At 36.2% G+C, this 19515-nt stretch overlaps 1 protein-coding gene and 1 long non-coding RNA gene across 3 annotated transcripts in view; one reads left to right on the top strand and one right to left on the bottom strand.

The window, feature by feature from the left end:
- Nucleotides 1-564: 564 nt before the first annotated feature.
- On the bottom strand, nucleotides 565-1142 carry LOC107675665 (uncharacterized). The gene is made up of 3 exons (XR_001632621.1): nucleotides 1059-1142; nucleotides 780-955; nucleotides 565-647 (listed from the first exon to the last, which is right to left on the bottom strand). It is a non-coding gene; the product is annotated as an uncharacterized LOC107675665 (long non-coding RNA).
- A 1971-nt stretch (nucleotides 1143-3113) lies between these two features.
- LOC107675668 (GTPase HRas-like) overlaps nucleotides 3114-19515 on the top strand; it is a 28288-nt gene continuing 11886 nt past the window's right edge. Inside the window, exons 1-2 of one of the 2 annotated variants that reach the window (XM_016470086.1) lie at nucleotides 3114-3280; nucleotides 14797-14938. In XM_016470086.1, the coding sequence (XP_016325572.1) occupies nucleotides 14828-14938 (111 nt within the window). In that variant the 5' untranslated portion in view covers nucleotides 3114-3280; nucleotides 14797-14827. Of the gene's footprint in view, nucleotides 3281-14796; nucleotides 14939-19515 lie in introns of those variants that run through there. The other variant, XM_016470088.1, reaches the window with a different exon arrangement.

Here is a 19515-nt window from a genome sequence, read left to right on the forward strand (position 1 = left end):
TCGTTCTCCTCCAGATCCAGCAGCTCCAGATCCTCCAGCAAACTGACTGGACTCAGGTCTGAGACGCTGTTGAACGCCGCATACAGCTCCTGAAAAAACACCAGCATTTAGGACTCCTTCACTTTATTTAGTGACTTTAAAATACAAACATACTGCAGTTCATGATAAGTAATAGTGTGATCTGTTTAGAAAAAGAAGAGTTTCATCAGTTCAGTCTCTGCAAGCCTTTGCTTCTAAATGTTGTTGGATACCTTTAAAGAGGAAAGAGCAGAAATCCCCTCCAGGTCGGTCAGACCACATCGAGCCAGACATAAGACCTGCAGGAGGGAGAAGCCGGTTCGCAGACTGTGAGAAGAGACGACAGAAAACACACATATTCATCAGATTTCTCAGATGTGATGCATTTATTCTTACTCTCTCAGTCATAAACCAACCCACAGCCCAGTCACTTCAAATCACATTACTGTTCCTCACAATGTGAAAGTCACGCTAACATGTGGCTCCCCCAAATTCTTATCACCAGAATAACTGTATCAAGAGTTATTGTAACACATCTGACCGAAGTTGTCCAGAGTCTCCTCTCGGGTGTCAACACACATCTCCAGCGACCACACTTCTTGTAAATCGTCTGACCCAGAAAGGATTTTCTGAAGAAAGAAAGCCTCTTTATTTCAGATGTAATATGCTGTTTGGACACGGTTTCGTCTCATCGCTGAGCTCGTACCAGTTTCTCCGCCGACAGACTTGGACACGGTTTCGTCTCATCGCTGAGCTCGTACCAGTTTCTCCGCCGAAAGACTCTGATCGAGCAGCAGCTCTTCAGCAGCAGCAGCAGCAGCAGGTTTGGGGTTTAATGAACCAGATCCACTGAACTCAGTCACGATGGAGAGAGCTGTGCCCGGTCTCTTCTTTAGCGACGATTCACCAGACATTTGCAAAACCCTGGAATAAAACTCTCCGTTTGGGAGAAAACGGCAACTTCAATGAATTTAGTAGCCTAAGTAAGCTGTTCAAATGACATACAATATATATTTTATACAGTTTCGTTCATTTCTTACCTTTTGAGGCCAAATAACGTGATATTCAGTGTAGTATTTGTCTTTTGCCTCACTGGACAGCAAGTGGGAAAGTTTGCATAGCAACGGAATATACTTCCTGGATACTACATACGGGGCCACCTGGGATTTGTAGTCCATTACTATACGTGGCGTTGTTTAAAATAATTAAAATGTCTGTAGTAGATGAATGTTGAAAAATGTAAAGAATAAATTAAGGGAAGGTTAATTAAAAAAAAAAAAAAATTATTTCTTGACTGAATAATAACAGACAACATTTGAGTTATTATGAAGCTTTACACAAGTGTTCTTATGTGATTGTTGTGGCACCCTAAATAGTCCACTGTGGAAAAACAATGTAACAGTCTCTCCCTCGATATATTCCATAAACAGATCACATAAGCAACATCAGCAGAAAGAAAGAAAAAAAGCCTGGTCAGGATATTTACTCAAATTTGATGACAGAAACTGATGATATGATAATAATGTGAACATATCACTATACTTGCCAGATGTTTTCAAAACTCAACCGAATGTAGGCCTACTAACTAACTAAATAAATAAATGTATTTTGTTTTTTTTGTGAGGGTTAGAGTTAGGCCCGGGGTACTCAACAGGCCCGTCTGCAATAATTTTGTGGCCCGTGTCATGCTGAAGATTAATGTATTTTTATTATAATCTGCGCTCAAAAGTAGCACAAATATTAGGCGGTGTGACTTTTTCTTTGTCATTTAAATGCAGTTGATACTCCTGACACTTTGCATTGTGTAAATGGCAGATGGTCCTCTTAGTAGCATGGAAAGCAAACTTGTATTCAAATTGTGAATGGGTAAAAGCAAGCAAAAAGCACTTCATTACAATGAATGGAGCTGTCATCACGTCAATGAGCTCACGGAGTTTTGCGCCATTGCGAAACCTCGACTAGCATTGGATTATAAATATACTTTATTATTAAGAAAATACCAGAGATGGCTTGAAGAACACAGATAAACCATATATTGTTGCGTCTTGTGTTTATTGTCTTCATGTTTAATCAGTTCAAGCGTTTCTATTCTCACTAAAGAAATTTGTGAACTATATTTGCTCAAGAATGTTTTGAGTTAGAATATTCTGAGATTGTTTAATACTCTGTTTGGGTATGAATACATTGCATTGATACAGCAAAACAAACTGTTAATCCACTTTTTTGTTCCACATTTTTTTAAATGTTTTATTTTCATGTTCAATATTATTTTAAATAGGACAAGGAAAAGCTAGAATTAGGTAAGTAATAAACTGCATTTCTAAATCAGTAAAACTGCAAATAAAGTCTTATAATGCAAATTGTAATTTGTGGCCCTTCACATTTTATGTGGTTTAAATGTGGCCCCCTTGGCCTCTTGAGCTTGAGTACCCCTGGCTGGGCCATATCTATATTTTATTTTTATTTTTTAATAAAATATTAAATTGAAATCAAAATTAAAATAATTTTATTGCAAGGGGCCAGCCTAAACATGTAACTTAAAACATAAATTTAAAATATATATGTTTAAAAAACAAATATATAAATTTACTAGTAATAATAATAAAAGTGCCAAAATGTTAACAAGATAGCAGTAGCACATGCTTAAAAGTAACCTTTTAAATAATTCAACTTTTTTTAAAATTAGATTTATAAATGAATGAAAAAAACTCTACAATTGTGACCTAGTTTAGTCATAAACTTGCATTATACTGTAAATAATGAAACAGGAAGTGTCGCACTCCAAAAATAAATTTGTTTTTTTTTTACGGGACAAAAAATGGATACAGTACGTTTGAATTGCTGTGTGCAAGCCAAGGATGAGGATCCGTGTTCTGGCGGGTGTAGATTGTACTAATCCGATTGGTTGTTGTGTTTTTGGAGGCGGGACCAAGCCTTGTGATTGGCTGTGTTCTCGGTCGATCAGCTTCTCAGGCGCTGAACGAGCCACTTTTCTGGAATCGGCGAAAGATACCGAGCAACGTCACCAGGATCTACTTAATATTCATAAGCTGAGCCTTTGCTGTAGTAGGATTGGTGACTGGGCCGAGGGGCGGGGCTGTGTGTGTGGGGCTGGGCGTAGGCTGTGCTACACACACACACACACACACACTACAGCGGAGCACATTGTTCACACTGGACTGTCTGCTACATCTAATGCAATCCAGGAAAAGCTGAAGTAAAAGACATCTCCTGGAGAGTGACTGTATCCGGAGAATCAGAGGTGAAGTGACCATTTTTTGTTATTAAAGCATAAATCGTTTGATTGCAATGTAATATTGTAAGGAGACCAAGTGGACCGACTCATAGTGGCAAGTATTGCTTACCTAAAACACATATTTTAATTAATTTACACACACAGTTGGACGATATTTATGGTGATTATTGGTGCGTTTTTAGAAATGCATGGATAATGTTTACATTTGTATGAGCGATCAGTCATCGATGGTCCTTATGGATTCCAGGACTATTCTGTAATTTTAATAATCAGCGTTTTATTTAAATTATTTGATGAAAGTAGAAAGAAGAAATAATGTAGTATTTATTTAATTAGTTTATATTTTATTGACCCAAACCCGTTCAAGCATCTAAACAGTGAATCAGATCGGTTTACACTGAGTCAGACGCTAGTAATCGATCAGACTGACCGTTGCTTCCTCTCCCGCCAGCTTGCCGTTACCGGAAAAGATTTCACGTCTAACACTGAATGTAAACATGTTGTGTGTTGTCTAATTTGTTAGGTTTTAGCGGCATCCATGTGACAGTTACGAGCCTCTCTGTATAAACTCGGGTGACGCCCCATAGTACCGGACGAACGATTGCAAATTCTACTATGACTAAGAGGAGCTCATGAATATTAAGCAATCCATCCTAAGTTTGTGTTGTAGCGGTCCAATGGCGAAGGACCGTTTGCTGAATACTAATTAGTTTCCGCTGACGTCGCTTGGTCGCGGCCAATGGCAAAGGCTCCCCTTATGAATATTAAGAGACCTCAACATAGTAGGATTTGTGATTTCTGGACGATGAAGAGCAGTGCGGAAGTTTAATAGTCTGTTTTAATGCAGGTCAATCAAGTTAAGTTCGCTTAAGTACAAAAGTTTGATATTTTATTGCAGTAAAATCCAGTAGTAGATTTTTTTTTTAATACTGTACAGCGTGTGAAAGTAAACAAATGTTCTTCTGAAGCCTTATAGACTGTTAACTGTTATTTAAAGGTCACATATTGTACACCTTTCTGGAGTTTTATTTTAGGTTTTGATGTCCTTAAGAATATATATTTGCGGTATGAGTACCAAAAACCATCTCAATATATTTTTACAGCTTCTCACTCAGGAGCTCTGCTGAGAACAGGTCGATTTTGTCCTGTCTAATTAATATTCATGAGCCTCTCTTCTGATTGGCCTGTTGTGTTCTGAGTGACGCACGGCCAGGCCAACCACAGGTAACTAGGGTCAGCGACATCACAGCGCTAGCTGGAGGCAGCAAAACAAAGGAGAAACTGGAGGCGGCCCATTCAAACCAGTGCAGATTCGGCTGCATAAGGAGCTTAAAATATCATCTTGTTGTGATGTTGGGTGCCAGAATTGACGTAATACAGCCTGAAATTAGAAATTTGATCGCATATCTGCTGCCACTGCCAGACAAAAAAAACGATAAACGCAATAAAACGAGCGGACTGGACAGAAACGATCGTCAAAAATACTCAATATGATGAGTAGGTGCTGTCACATTATGCGACTCGGTTTTATCAATTAATATTAGATTAATTTGTATTTAGAGGCTCTTTTTTCACAATATTTACATCATATTAAATAACTATAATACACTTAATGCATTTGTCTTTCGCTATGCCTTTGAATCTGAACCAAAACCTGCTGAACATATTTAAGCAGGTCTAAGATGTTTTCTGGTCTCATCTGGTCTCACAGGCTGGTTTTAAACGGGTTTTGGGCTGGTCAGGTTGAGAGATTAGCTATCCTAGCCAAAGACCTGCCAGGTTAAACCAGTTAAGTCTATCTGAAACCAGCTAAGACCAGTGTTGGATGTCGTTATCTAAAACTATTTTAAAAAATTCTTAATTGCAAAAAAAAAAAAAAAAAATCTTAAATGAAAATTAGAAATGTTGTGCAAAAGCTAAATAGAAAAACTCATAAAAATGACAAAAAAATAAAAATGACAATCACCTAGTAAAATTACTAAAACTTAAATTAAAAATAAATGCTAAAACATTAATAAATACTATAATAATGCTAAAATAACACCGTCTAAGACCAGAAAACCATTTTTTTAAAAATTATATTTATTTGAGATATATTGTTGCATCATGAATCATTTAATTCATATGCACTAAGTTTGAGATATATGGATGCGTTCATATTTTTGTTGACATTTTATGTCATTTTTCTCCATACCGTGCAGTAGGGCTGCACAATTAATCAAATTTCTAATCGCAATTACAGTTATGGATACCACGATTATGTAATTGTTCAAAGCGGCAATTAATCGTTCAAAGTCCACTTATGTTATTCTGCCTGCTTAAGATGTGTTTTTCTTTCTACAGGCTATCTTAAGGGTTTTTCCATTGTTTTAATTTTAGTTTTAGTGTAACATTATAATACCATGCATATTTTTTACTTTTTCTTATTTAGAGAAGAAACCAATCCAATGTATAGTTGACATTTGTGGCTTAATGCTTTAGAAAAGCAATAAAAGAAGCTTGTTTATTTTTCTATACAAATATGGCATGCAGTTGCTTCAAACAATGGTATAAACATCATTCAATGTAAATTGTGATAATTATAATTAATCATCGCAATTACAATTTCAAGGGAATAATCGACAATTATGATTTTTGTGTAGCCCGTACCATGCAGTAATGTATTTCCCATGCATTCAGACAATCATTGTCTTGAAGTGTCTGCAGCGGAGGGCAGCACATTTAGGCTAGACAGATGTAATGATCTGGCCAGCGCTGGTTATTTTGGGGGATGATGTCAGTCTCCCGCTCAGTCTGGATCTGTTATGGGTCCTCAGTGTTTGATTCCTTCGTCTCCCATGTGAGATTCCCTTTACTGTCTGAACCGGACTGGAAATCACGCCTAGTCCTGTAGGGTTGCGGCTCAGGGAAAATTGATACTTCAGATTCTGTTGAGACCATTTACTTGTACCCTAACATAACGTTTAGCAATATAAGATTTTAAATTACTCTAATTGTCGGGATCACAATGATTAGGCAAATCATTTTCATTCCTAATCCTAGGTATTGGATGCATGTCAGTAAAACGCAGAGCTGATAGTGTCAGTAAGTTTATCCTGAGCGTCCAGAGGGACTATAGGGTTTCATATTGGCCGCTCATGGTGACAGGGTGTATGTATGCGGCTCTAAAGTCTTGGCAGATCCCAGAGATGTCTAGTTCTTGCTTTCAGCCTTGCCTGTAGTTTTTCAATGATAAATCACATCGCTTGCTGACGAGAGGAATGTTGTTGCTTTCCTAAGCAATCACACTTACCATATTCACCTGCCAGATGATAAAACGGGTGAAAAATTCCTTAGACTTCCACTAATTTTCCATTAAACCTGCCAGGTTAAACCAGTTAAGACCAGTGTTGGATGTCATTAACTAAACTATTAAAAATCATTTATTTATTGAAATAAAGCTGAAATAAAATAAACTAGGGATGTAAGAATGTACAATGTGGTTCAATACACAATACTAATCTCAAGATACGATACTCTCAGAATACATTGAACAAAGCCAAAATAGTTAAAATAGTATGTTTTTTAAAATTATTATTACTTTTAACACATATGGCAATCCATCAAGTATTGTTCATTAAAATGCTAAATGTGTATTACATCAGGGGTGAACTTGGGCTTGGACGTGGTCCTTCTCCCTCATGCACAGGTCAATGGTAATATCTGAATAGAAATATTCATACTTCGCTTAGCTAAAAATATAGAATTGTGTTATACATGTATGCTTGCACTCTGTCCCTGACTACATACATTTATTTGTTTTTTAAATATTGTATTTCATAAAAAATGTATTTTGTTTTTAATTTATTATTAATAATTAATTAAATGTGTGATCTTCTGGGTTGACCATATTTGATGCACCATTACCATATCTGATACTAAATTAAATCTGTCTAAACTTGCATTTTGTGTGAACCATACATGATACATATTGTCGCTGTTCGTAATACATATTGTTGCGATATATTGTGACAACTGACAAGATATATTGTTACACCCTTAAACTAAATATTTGATGAAAAACTTATAAAACTTCAAATTCTGAAAAACGTAGCCTAAATGTAAATTAGGGAATGTTGCTCTGGCAACTAACTGAAAAAAAAAAGCTGTTAAAGCTGAAGAAATTTACAGAAACTGGAATTCAAGTTTTCATTCAGGCAAAAAAGTTTTGTTAATTAAATTTGGCTAATTGAACTCTATAAGCTGGTCAGGGTTTGTATCTACAGGTGATAAACCAGTCCCAGTAAAGTTCTTCGACAACGAGGCGAAATTTCAGACGAACAAATTCCTGCTCTAGCATAATTTTTGGAAACAGTGAAGTGTGTTCACACTGCTGACATGTTTACTGGCTAGTTTATCCACGTTGTGTGCTTGAAATTGATGCTGCAAAGCTCTATTCAATTTCACTAGCAAAGCTTAACAATATCCTGGGACAACATGCTAAACCATGCTATTAACAAAACAGACTAGCAATGTGCTAATTCATGCTTGCAATGTTAAATAATTTTAAGAACATGTTAAAACATGTTAGCAATGTGCTAAATCATGCTAGCAACTTGTAAAACATGTTAGCAGTGTGCTAAATCATGCTAGCAACAAGTTAAAACATATTAGCAATGTGATCAAATTAGTGGTCAATCGATTAAAAAAAACAAATTTATCGCACATTCTTTCTGAAATTAATCGCAATTAATCCCACCTAACATTAAAGTTTTTAAATATACTTTTATATTTCAATAATTTCACATTCATAATATTTGTTGTTTCTACATTAATGTAGAAAAAACATTAATAACATAAATATTTGTTTAATGGCATCTTTTTTCATGACCGAAGGCGAGTATCACTGATACCAATACTACTGATGTCTCTAGGAAATTGTTTTTTTCCTCATATTTAACGATTGACTAGCCATTCAACATTACAGTATGATTGAGAGCTATCAATTTGAACATTTATTAGACTTTAAAAAAGTTTTTTTTTAACTTAAGTAAACTTAAAACAATCTTCACATAAACCCATTATAATAAATATCATATTTAGCTGCCTTTGCCCTTCAGCAAGTTGGAAATATACAGAAATTGAATGAAGTTATCAAACACTAAATTCTAAATGAAATATAGATGAATCCTTAAAGCTACAAAAGTTATTGATTTCCTCTTTTTTCTTTTGCTCTTTGATGATCAGACATCACATCAGCTGGGTTATTAGGTTATTTTGGCTGCTTTAAGAGCTGCCGCTGCTGAACATGATGCAGATCTGACACACGTCATGTTTTCTCATAACTCTTTACCTTTTCTGGCCCACTTCTGGTCTTAAAGTCTCTACTAATGAGCTGACGAGTTGAATCAGGTGTGTTAGATGAGGCAGACAGTGCTGGTGCTCCAGGACAGTTTGAAAACCACTGCATTTCAGAGACATGTTCTTAAATGTGATTCATATATAACAAATAGCTTTAATCGCCTTTTTGGTAACTTTATGCTCGTAGGTTCTTTCATTTCATTTCAAACCGCATTTGTGCGTGCAATTGAAGAGCACGTGCTACGAGTACAGTATAACGGCGGACAGGACAGGAAAATTAGTTTTTACTGACATATGGCCTGACAACATCTCATCTGACCCGCAATTCACTGTTTTACTGAAACTCCTCGTCACCTGTAGCTTTTCCGCGCTCGCTTGACTCGCGCCTGGTGCTGAGGTGAAGCTGGAGTGCACATCTGAAAGTCTCCTGTTTGATGTGCTCGTAAAGATGTTCTGCGTCTAAATAAACACAATTCTTGTCAAGGAAAAAGAGACAGAAGCAGCAGTTGTGAGTGGGGTGGCCAACCCTAGCTCTGCCTAGGGCTGGGCGATTTTCCCGATTTGATTAATTCGAATTTATTGTTTTGCCACGATTTTATTTTTTAGAAATCGAGGAATCTCGATTTTGAATAGAAATATTACCAAATGATAGAATTAGACACTTTGACAATATGCCGGTGATAACAGTAAAGAGAAAAGAATGATCCAACCGCATGTCGGCGCACATGATTAACCGCTCACGTGTGACGCGCTCAGTAAAGGACCATAAATATAGGCTAAGCGCCATTCACACAGCGCTTTTGTGTTGACAAAGATGCGACGCGGGCAGTGGAATAGGTAAAACATGCAAGAAGATGGGAGTGAACTTCTTTTAACTTGAGCACAGTGTTTTCAGAATGGCGTTTCATGCATAAGACACTGCAAGAGACGCAAACGCAACAGTCAAACACATCCATGTTTACACAGAAAACTATGGAAAAGCAGTGCAATCGAATAAAAAAACCTGTAAAGAACTACTACTGTAATTTATGTCTGATATTTCATGTTTGCATCATGGTGACAGGCTGAAAGCTGCTGTTGTTTTTAAAGAACATTTATAGTTAATAAAAGTCTACTGGTGTTATATCTTCAGTCATTCTGAATTTGAATTACCTTGACTTTTGAGATTTTCTAAAAGAATTTTCCTCGTATTATTTCTGAACACATGTATAAGACAAGTTTGTACAATATGTAGTTGTAGTTTTTGCATCTTTTCTGCAAAGATATTTAACAAGTGATTTAGGGCTGCAACAAACGATTATTTTGATAGTCGATTAATCTAACGATTATTAGAACGATTAATCGACTAATCGGTTATTTCACTGATTCATCAGTAGACATTTATTGATTATTCAGCTTTTGCAATTAGTTAAAATATTGAGTTATACATATTCTAACAAATAAATTAAGGTAATCACTTCAGCTTTTGAAAGTCATATTATGTAAGTACAGTTATACAATTAATTTATACAAATAAATATATTTGGCACAAAATGAGATAACAGAGAAACTCTTATTCACCATTTAATTAGCTATATGAAAAAGTAGCTGAATGACATTATTCTGCCTAAAATATATTTTTGTAAGTCATATGGATAAGAAACAAAATAATTGATAAGTGTTAAACCATGGTAGCAGCATGCCAGTTCATGCTAGCAATGTGTTAGACTAAAACATGTAAATAACATTTTATTGACTTTTTTTTCAGTTATTTCAAACTTTCAAACAAACCATGGTCAAGCCAACATGGAAGTTTGTTTACAAACTTTACTCAGTTGTGTTTGCTGTTTCGGCCAAATATTTTCAGTTGCTGAAATTTCGTTGCATCACTACTTTAAACTTAGGTTGGAAAGTAACCACCTAGCAACACCTTAGAAACCGCATACCAAAAACACTTTATCAACTGCATAGCAACACCCTGGAAACACACTTAAGACATTGTTTCACTGTAGGAGTTGTCTCAGGTTTAGAAACAGTACAGGACTACGGTTGGGGGCTCATTAGGACCCTTTGAAACCCCACAGCACTTTGGCTCTAATTATGAGTCCTAGAGAAAACGGGATGGAGATTCCCCGATGGGACCTGCAGTCCGGTCTCTACTGATCCAATGTTCATCCGAAACAACATGTTGCACTGACAGAAGGTCCTAATCAAACATTCATTGCCCTTTGTGTGTGTGTGTGTGTGTGTATTACTCATTCATCCTCCCCTCTCTGTGCCCTAGTTTAGTTGGAGGGCTTATTCAAATCATGGCCTAAATTTAGGAAAACTTTGTTCATCCATGTTAAATTGAAACTGAAAGTGGCGCTGTCACTCTCCTCAGGTTTTACTAAACTACTTATGAACATCAGCAACTCATAACATGCTTTTCTGAGAATGACTATTGTACTTTCATTGTATTCTTATTTAACTAGATGGTTAAGCATATTTTTAGTGACTTGCTGATATCAACAGTCGTTTTAAACACAAATTATGACATATTTACTTTATTAATAACAAATGACCTGCGTCTTACTGTGCGCAATTTATTAGTGCATGTTATTTTAATTGAAATATTCTTTTTCGTAGTCTTTCATCGAAATGTAATCAAATGTAATGTAAAGGTAATAATGAAACAACTTTTCTTGTGATGTAACCAAAAGCATGAGGGCATGGCAAAAAATAAAAATAAATCACTAATATTATACTTTGCGCAATGCACTCAAATTCCGATTTCCTGAAGTCCCGCCCAGTCTTATTTTAGTATCATCGAGATACGGTTATAGTTTTTGTTAATACTTTTAATTTATTTAAAGCTGCAGTCCGCAAGTTTTGCCTCTTTGTCGCCATCTCTGTTTGAAAACCTGGAATTGCAGCTTTGTGCGGAATTATCTAGCTTGCGTGGGTTGTGCTCCGGCTCGGCATCAGCGCGGATGAATCTAATGTTTTGAGGAGGATGTGTGGCAGTCAGTCATCGCACCAGTGTGGATATTTACTGTACTGCGCAATCACAGATTCTAGCCTACGTATATATATATATATGAATATTTGGAATATATGACCCAAATAAGAATTTTCACCATATATTGTCATCTGAACAAGTAAGTAACACGTCTGTCACGTTTGTTCTGACCAACTGAGGAAAAAAGCATTACCATAAATCGCGCTACCAATGGTGATTTAATCTAAATTAGCTCATATCACATCAAACCGTGCAAATTATTATTATTGTTATACTTTATTCTCAAATGATTAATTGCTGTGAGAAAAGGCTATAAACGATCCGCCACCTGCAGGATCCTCAAATGCGATAGCCTACTAGCCAGGACAACATGTTTACAGAAGTGACGTAATGACGCAGTTAGGGGTGGGAATCACCAGAGGCCTCACGATACGGTATTATCACGATACTTGTGTCACGATACAATATATTGCGATATTCTTCGATATATTGTAATTTATTACCTTTTTCCAACTTCAAATTATGTCCCCATTGCCGCGGAAAATATCGCGATACTATGCTGTATCGATTTCCCCCCCACCCCTAGAGTGCCATGCTCGAATTTCCCACGAAAACCTACCCGTACCACTCAAATTAGAAAACATTACTATAAGCTAACCGTTGTGAATCAGGCTAAAGTAAGGCGATAGTTTTGAACACTGGCTGGTTATGTACTTGCTCAAATGTTGATTTTTTGATAATTTTTAACCAAAAAAGTTACGGACTGCAGCTTTAAACTTCTGAATGTCAAACTTGGTCAAAACAAGTGCAATATCTTCCTCTAGGGGGCGGTAAACTGCACAATCTTTGTAATGCTTTACAAGCTTTTTCTCAATCGTTCCATTTCAATAACTTTTGTTGTGCTATAGTTCTGTTTAATTTTAAGATTTTCTGCCTTTCATGTTCATTTTAGTTAAAGTTTTAGCAATTTTGTTGTGTGTTTTTGTCTTTTTTAATAGTTTTTTGTTGTCTTTATATAGTTTTAAATAAAAAATTGTATTCCAGTTTTATTTTAGCACTTCAAGTTAAACTAAATTAAAATGAAAAAGGTTGCCTTGGAAATAAAATAAGTTGAAGGTTTTTTGAAAGATACATTTATTGTGAATGTTATTTCACATATTTAAAACCAGTTTTTGTCATGTTAAAAACAAATACAGTGTTACTATTTTTTACTTGTTTTGCCCTGGCTAGCTTAATATTAAAGGGATATTTCAGTCAAAAATGAAAATTCTGTCATAATTTACTCGCCCTCATGTTGTTCCAAACCCAGTGTACGTTCTTCTTTGGAAGAAGATATTTGAAGAACGTTGACTTCTATTGTATGGACAAAAAACAAAAAAACACATTTCTTTATCACCAAAGAAAGTGGTTTGGAACGTCATTGTGAACAATGTGAGCAAATGATGACTGAATTTTCATTTTTGGATTTGGTTTAGTTGTGTTTTTGCTTAATTAAATGTATGCAAATTTGTTACACTATTTTTAAGAAACGTTTATATTTAACATTAATAACACTAAAATGTAATATGGTGTAACCATCACATATATAAAAATTCATAGAATGACTTGAATAAACTTTGTGTGTGTGTGTTTTAATTCCTGAATCCTGATATTTTTTGGGGGCATGAAGTCAAAATGCCAGGGTGGTACAGCTGTCCTAATATAATAATGAAGAAAAAAACCCTCAAATTTTCTATTAATATTTCTTAGAAAAAAAAAATTGATTGCGTAAACAAAACTGAGTTTGTACAGCAAAAAACATCTGCGTTCATGTACTTGCATTTTTCAAGCCTAAATAGTGAATTTTGCAATTACCTTTCTAAATTATCGGAGTTACTGTGTGATTTTCACACGGTGGATGATAAAACGGGTGAAAAATCACATAGATTTTCACCAAAGTCCATATCTACAGACGGTAGAGACCAGAAGTTTGGGACCAGAAGGGCTAAGTTTGATTTTTAAGCAACTGTCTAACAGCGGCCTGTCAGTGTAAAAATGTAAATATGTAGTTATTATTCATAAATATAAATTTTTTTCTATTGCATTTACCCCAGTGTTTTGTTTGGCTTTCAAGGATTTAAGGCAGTCGTACATCATGTATGAACTCCCTGCCCTTTGCCTTTAATAGCTCAATCGTGTGTGTGAGAGCATGTGTCGGGAGTGTGTGTGGGGTTACTCATTAATCGTCCAGTACTCACAGATACACAGCGCTGGACATAAGTTTCAGTCTCCATAGTACCAAGAAACTTCGTGTTTTCATGAAAAAAAAAAAAAAAAAAGGGATGATAATCGGTGCACTGTAAAAAATGTTCACCCCTTTCAACTTAAAAGTACAAGTCATTTCAACTCACTAATTTAAATCTTGCCTAGTGAGTAAGCTTCAACTTAAAATGTTAAGTTCACTGAACTAAATTGGGCTCCTTGAATTTCAGTAACATTAAACTGACTTTAAAAATCAAGTTGAATCTAGTATAACTTATAAAAAAAGGTTGAAATTGCTTAAATAATATTTATGAGTTACAGTAACTTAAAAACATAAGTTGTCATGGCTTTTTCATCATATAATTTTTTACAGTGTGAGCACCAGCCAATGAGATTGCCGTTTGCGCATTAGTTCCGCCCACTACCGGAGAACGCGGCAGTTCTTAAACGCTGAAGAATTCCAAAGGAACTCCGTTAATTTGACAGCGAAAATACAACAAAGAATATCGTTTACATGTAGCGCGTCAATTCTCTCTCTCTCTCGCTGCGTGTGTGTGAATCAAAGCGACGGCGAGTTATGCGCCTTCACACTAGAGTTTACGGTACGTTGAATACAGGTGCGCTGCACATCCATTGAGATGAACTGTAAAATAGCACAGATCACTTGACGGAGAGAGAAACTCTGAAGCGCTCGGTCAGAGTGTTCGGCGAGTGAATATATATCTGTGCTAAACTTAATACTTAGCCTCCAACTCACACACTGGCGAATAAAATCTGAGAATTTATTAGCCATTGGCTAATATTAGACATCATTTAGTCGCCCAGAGTAAGATTTAGTCGCATATGCGAGTGATTTACTCGCAATGTAGAGGGTTGTTTGTTGTGTCTATAATAGAAATGACTGAATTTGGATGCAGTGGGAGGGTTGTCTGTATTGATGGCGCTGCTGGTTTCTCCTCAGGTGTGGCGAGAGGTTGAAGAGGAGTGAAGGAATGACTGAATATAAGCTGGTGGTGGTGGGCGCTGGAGGCGTGGGCAAGAGCGCTCTCACCATCCAACTCATCCAGAACCACTTTGTGGATGAATACGACCCCACTATAGAGGTAACACTGTGTGTGTGTGTGTGTGTGTGTGCATTGAGTGATCTCAGCCAGTAATATATAGTATCAGCTGTGTATAAAATATCATCAGGTCACTGTGGTCGATATCAGTACATAATCAATAACAGTTTTTACCGTCAACTGGAGCTGTTAGATACTTCCCACCCAGCAAAAACTCGTCGAAAAGACGTAAATGCCAGACGTCTAAACAACGTTAAAATTTGGTTGAAAAGTGAAAGGTGAAAAGACGTCTTTTTCAGGTCGTCGAAAAGACGTCTATAAAAAGACGTCCAAATTACGTCTAAATTTGGTTGAAAAGTTAAAGGTGAAAAGACGTATTTTCAGGCCTAATTACTGTCAAAATAAGACAATTCACAAGAGTACCAAAACATTTATTGACACATTAAATACATCTTTTACGTAAAAAAAAAAGCTTAATTCTACATTTTCAAACATACCATAAAAACAGTAATATTGTGAAATATAACTACAAAAATAATTATTTTCTATGTGAATGCATTGCAAAATGTAATTTATTCATGTGAACTGTATTTTCAGCATCATTACTCCAGTCTTCAGTGTCACATGATCTTCAGAAATCATTCTAATATACTGATTTGCTGCTCAAGAAACATTTCAGTTGTGCTGCCCAATATTTTTGTGTAAACCATGATATTTTTCAGTATTCTTAGAATAGAACTTGCAAAACAGCAGACCCTGAAATGAATGATGTAATGCATTTGACTATTTCTACCACAACAACATGGTCACAGTTAGCGTTACCGCTTCTGGTTTCCTGACGTATGTCAGCGCTATTTATAATAGATTCTCACTAGATCTCGCAGCAATCTTATCATTGTGCGATGAATTCAAACGCTTCTCACTGGATCTCGCAGCACTGTTCCATCTGTGCATTAACAGTGTTGCAAAATCAACTTTGGCTCCCGAGTAAAGCTACTCTAACCTCGGACAAGTTTGTTTGCGTCACGGTCCGAGCTGATAAACGGTCCGCGCTGCGCAGCTGAAACGTAGAGTCAACTCTACCAAGATCAGGAAACAGTCTGGAGCCCTGACCCCCACACACCACCCCCAGCGCTACCAAATCTGCTTCTGGGACCACCATCTGTAGAACTGCTCTCAAAAGTTAGTCTGGGGCCCTGCTATATATGCATTGCAAATGTGGTACAATTAAAATTACTATGCAAGTACTAAAAAAAAAGTCAGCTGCTGAAATGTTAAAAGGATCGGTGACTCTAAAACGGTTATAAAAACCAAACCAAATATAAATACTGAGAATGTGTTTGACATTCAAAAAAATGGAGCTTACACAGCAAAAGATGCAGTGACCTGTGGCTGAATGGCCTTTGGTTTTATTTAGCTGTGATTGACACACAAACAAAAGGGGAAAAAAGATAAAAGCATCACTGAATAGGAGTCAAATATTGCATATTTCTGTACAAATTAAAGTGTACTCATTCTTCATGAGTGATTATTAACTAATCAGTATGTCAGGGGTTCTCAACTCTGGCCCTCAAGGTCCACTGTCATACAGAGGGTACGTCTCAATCAGCTCCATAGTTCACTAGGTTGTGAATTAATATATTGTGTACACGAATTCAGGCACTGGTAAGGACAGTGGCTCACTACACACTGCTGACTTCCGTCCTCATTGTACAACATCACTACTGACATTAATGCACAACAGTAAAACTGATATCTTTTTTTAATGCCATTTACAGCACATTATGATAAATACTTTTACATGTATGTGCAAGATTTCAGTCAAAAATAAATATTTGTTAGATTAGACATTACCTGTTTAGTGATGTATGTTTATTCGGCGTATTCGATGAAGGAGCGGCTGGCGGGCTTAACGCATGAATATTCGTACACATGTATCATGAGGAACAATTTTTAAGCTTTATGCTTTATGTATTTTTTAAATATATTTTCAAAATATATTTCAATATATTCAACAGTGCTTCATGTCAAATGTCTAATCTATTTATTAGGGCTATGTGGTCCGAAATAAACGTGCTTCTGCTAAATTTCGACTAAATTAGACGGACCAAACAAAACCCCATTTTCAACGTCGATTTTAGGGCTAAATTTGGACCAAATCCGACGGACCAAACAAAGACCAATTTTCAACGTCGCTTTAGGGCTAAATTTGGACCAAATCCGACGGACCAAACAAAGACCAATTTTCAACGTCGCTTTAGGGCTAAATTTGGACCAAATCCGACGGACCAAACAAAGACCAATTTTCAACGTCGCTGTTTGGGCTAAAAGAAGTTCATGACGGGCCGACTTGATTTAGCCCAAAAAACGACGTCCAAATGACGTCTGGTGCTGGGTGGGTTACAAGTTTTTTTTTTCAGTTTCTATTTACTGCTTTTTTTATATGCTGACAGTAATTTTACAATTCATGAAATATGATCATACTAATGATAATTAGAAACTGTAACATCATACAAATAGTATAGTAGTCTCTCATATATCATTGGGAAGGTCAGCAACGCTGTAGCAGCTAGTTACAGTATTTTGTCCATAAAGTGGGAGTTAATGGGTCCAACGTTCTCTGAAATATCTTATTCTAAGCTACATTATAGTATTAGATTATTAGTTACACATTGGCTGCATCTGAAAACTGAAAAATGCTGCCTTCGGAGGACACATTCCAAGGTAGGAAGGCATCAAGGCACGTCTGAATTCAATGTTAGCTTCAGTTCCTGTCTCCTGAGATGCCTTCATCTGGCCGATTTTTGAAGGCAGCATAGATGTATCCTTCGCTGCCTTTGATATCCCACAATCCTGTGCACTCCATTCTGTGACAGTTAAGCTAAAAAATAAAGATGGCGTCTGAAAGTTGCGGTGAGGTGGTCAGTTTGTGTGTAAATGTACGTTTTTGATCAACGTTTTCCACTTTTGATGTCATTTCTAGCGAGAAATTAATATTGCAGTAATGAAATATTCACTTAGTTATCACCAAAGCTCTCTATATTTTGCTGTAGATCATTAAACCGTTACTCTGCCTCAGAAGCCTGTCCGAAATCAGTTTCATGAGGTGCCTTCGTGCAAGTCATTGCCTCATACGGCAGCGAGGCAGCTGCCTAAGTTTTCAGATGCAGCCATTGTGTCATCATCTTTTTTTTTTCCATTTCATGACGGATGGCAGCCAGGGTTAATGTGCAGTACTGCCACCTACTGTGTTGGAGTGTCAACCAGACTGGTTACTGGTGTAATATTAACATGACATCAGTATTTCACTTTTTAAATATCATATCGTCAATATTGCGACACCCCTAATCCACAATATGTCATGCTTTCTCGTAGGTCTGTCAAGATAGAAAACATTTGGTAACTCTTTACGGTAGGGTTTCATTCATTAACATTACTTAATTACAGTCGTTAACATGAACGAACTACTTCTAAAGCATTTATTAATCTTCATTTTAATTTTAACTTTTTCAACATTCATCAAATATCTGTTAATATTATTTAATGGACCTGAGGTAATATGAACTAACCATGAACAGTTGTATTTGAATTAACTAACGTTAACAAAGATATATATAAATACTGAAACAATTGTATTGTTCATTGTTAGTTAATATTAGTTAATGCATTAACTAATGCTAACTAATGGAACCTTATTGTAAAGAGTTACAGAAGTAGTCAATATAATACTGATAACTTTCACAATGCTAATGAACATACTTTTTTTATTTAATGAATTAATTAATCAGTGTTCCTGTGGCTCAGGGGTAGAGCATTGCGTTAGCAGCGCAAAAGGTTGTGGGTTCAATTCCCAACACACATACTGGTAAAAAATGTATAGCCTGAATGCACTGTAAGTTGTCTGCTAAATGCATAAATTATTATTATTAATTATTAATTAATCATTGCCTATAATTAAAGGAATGGTTTACCCAAAAATTAAAATTTGCTGAAAATTTACTCACCCTCAGGTCATCCAAGATTGAGTTTGTTCCTTCAAGGTATCAGATTTGTAGAAATGTAGCATTACATCATTTGCTCCGCAATGGATGCTCTGCAGTGAATGGGTGCCGTCAGAAAGTCCAAACAGCTGATAAAAACATCACAATAATCCACAAGTAATCCACACCACTTCAGTCTATCAGTGAACATCTTGTGAAGTGAAAACCTGCAATCCATCAGGGCGTTTTTAACTTCAAACCATTTTTTCCCGCTAAAATGTGAGTCCTCTATTCATAATATTGCTTTCTCCAGTGAAAAATTTACCTCGTCTGAATCAGGACAGAAATATGCACAGAACAAGCACTGTTTGCAAGCGAAACATACAGTTCAAAACAATTCTACACAACTATATCAGTGGATTTTGATGTGAGAGGACAACAGAGGATGAACTTTTTCACTGGAGGAAGCATTATTATGGATTGTGGACTCATATTTTGGCCAGAAGCAACCATTTTAAAGTTAAAACGCCTTAATGATGGATTTATGGAGGCTTTTGGCTTCACAAGACATTAACTGATGTACTGGAGTGGTGTGGATTACTTGTGGATTATTGTGATGTTTTTAATCAGCTGTTTGGA

The sequence above is a fragment of the Sinocyclocheilus anshuiensis genome, unplaced genomic scaffold (assembly GCF_001515605.1).
Source record: "Sinocyclocheilus anshuiensis isolate Anshui unplaced genomic scaffold, SAMN03320099.WGS_v1.1 scaffold2114, whole genome shotgun sequence".
Classification (NCBI taxonomy): domain Eukaryota; kingdom Metazoa; phylum Chordata; class Actinopteri; order Cypriniformes; family Cyprinidae; genus Sinocyclocheilus; species Sinocyclocheilus anshuiensis.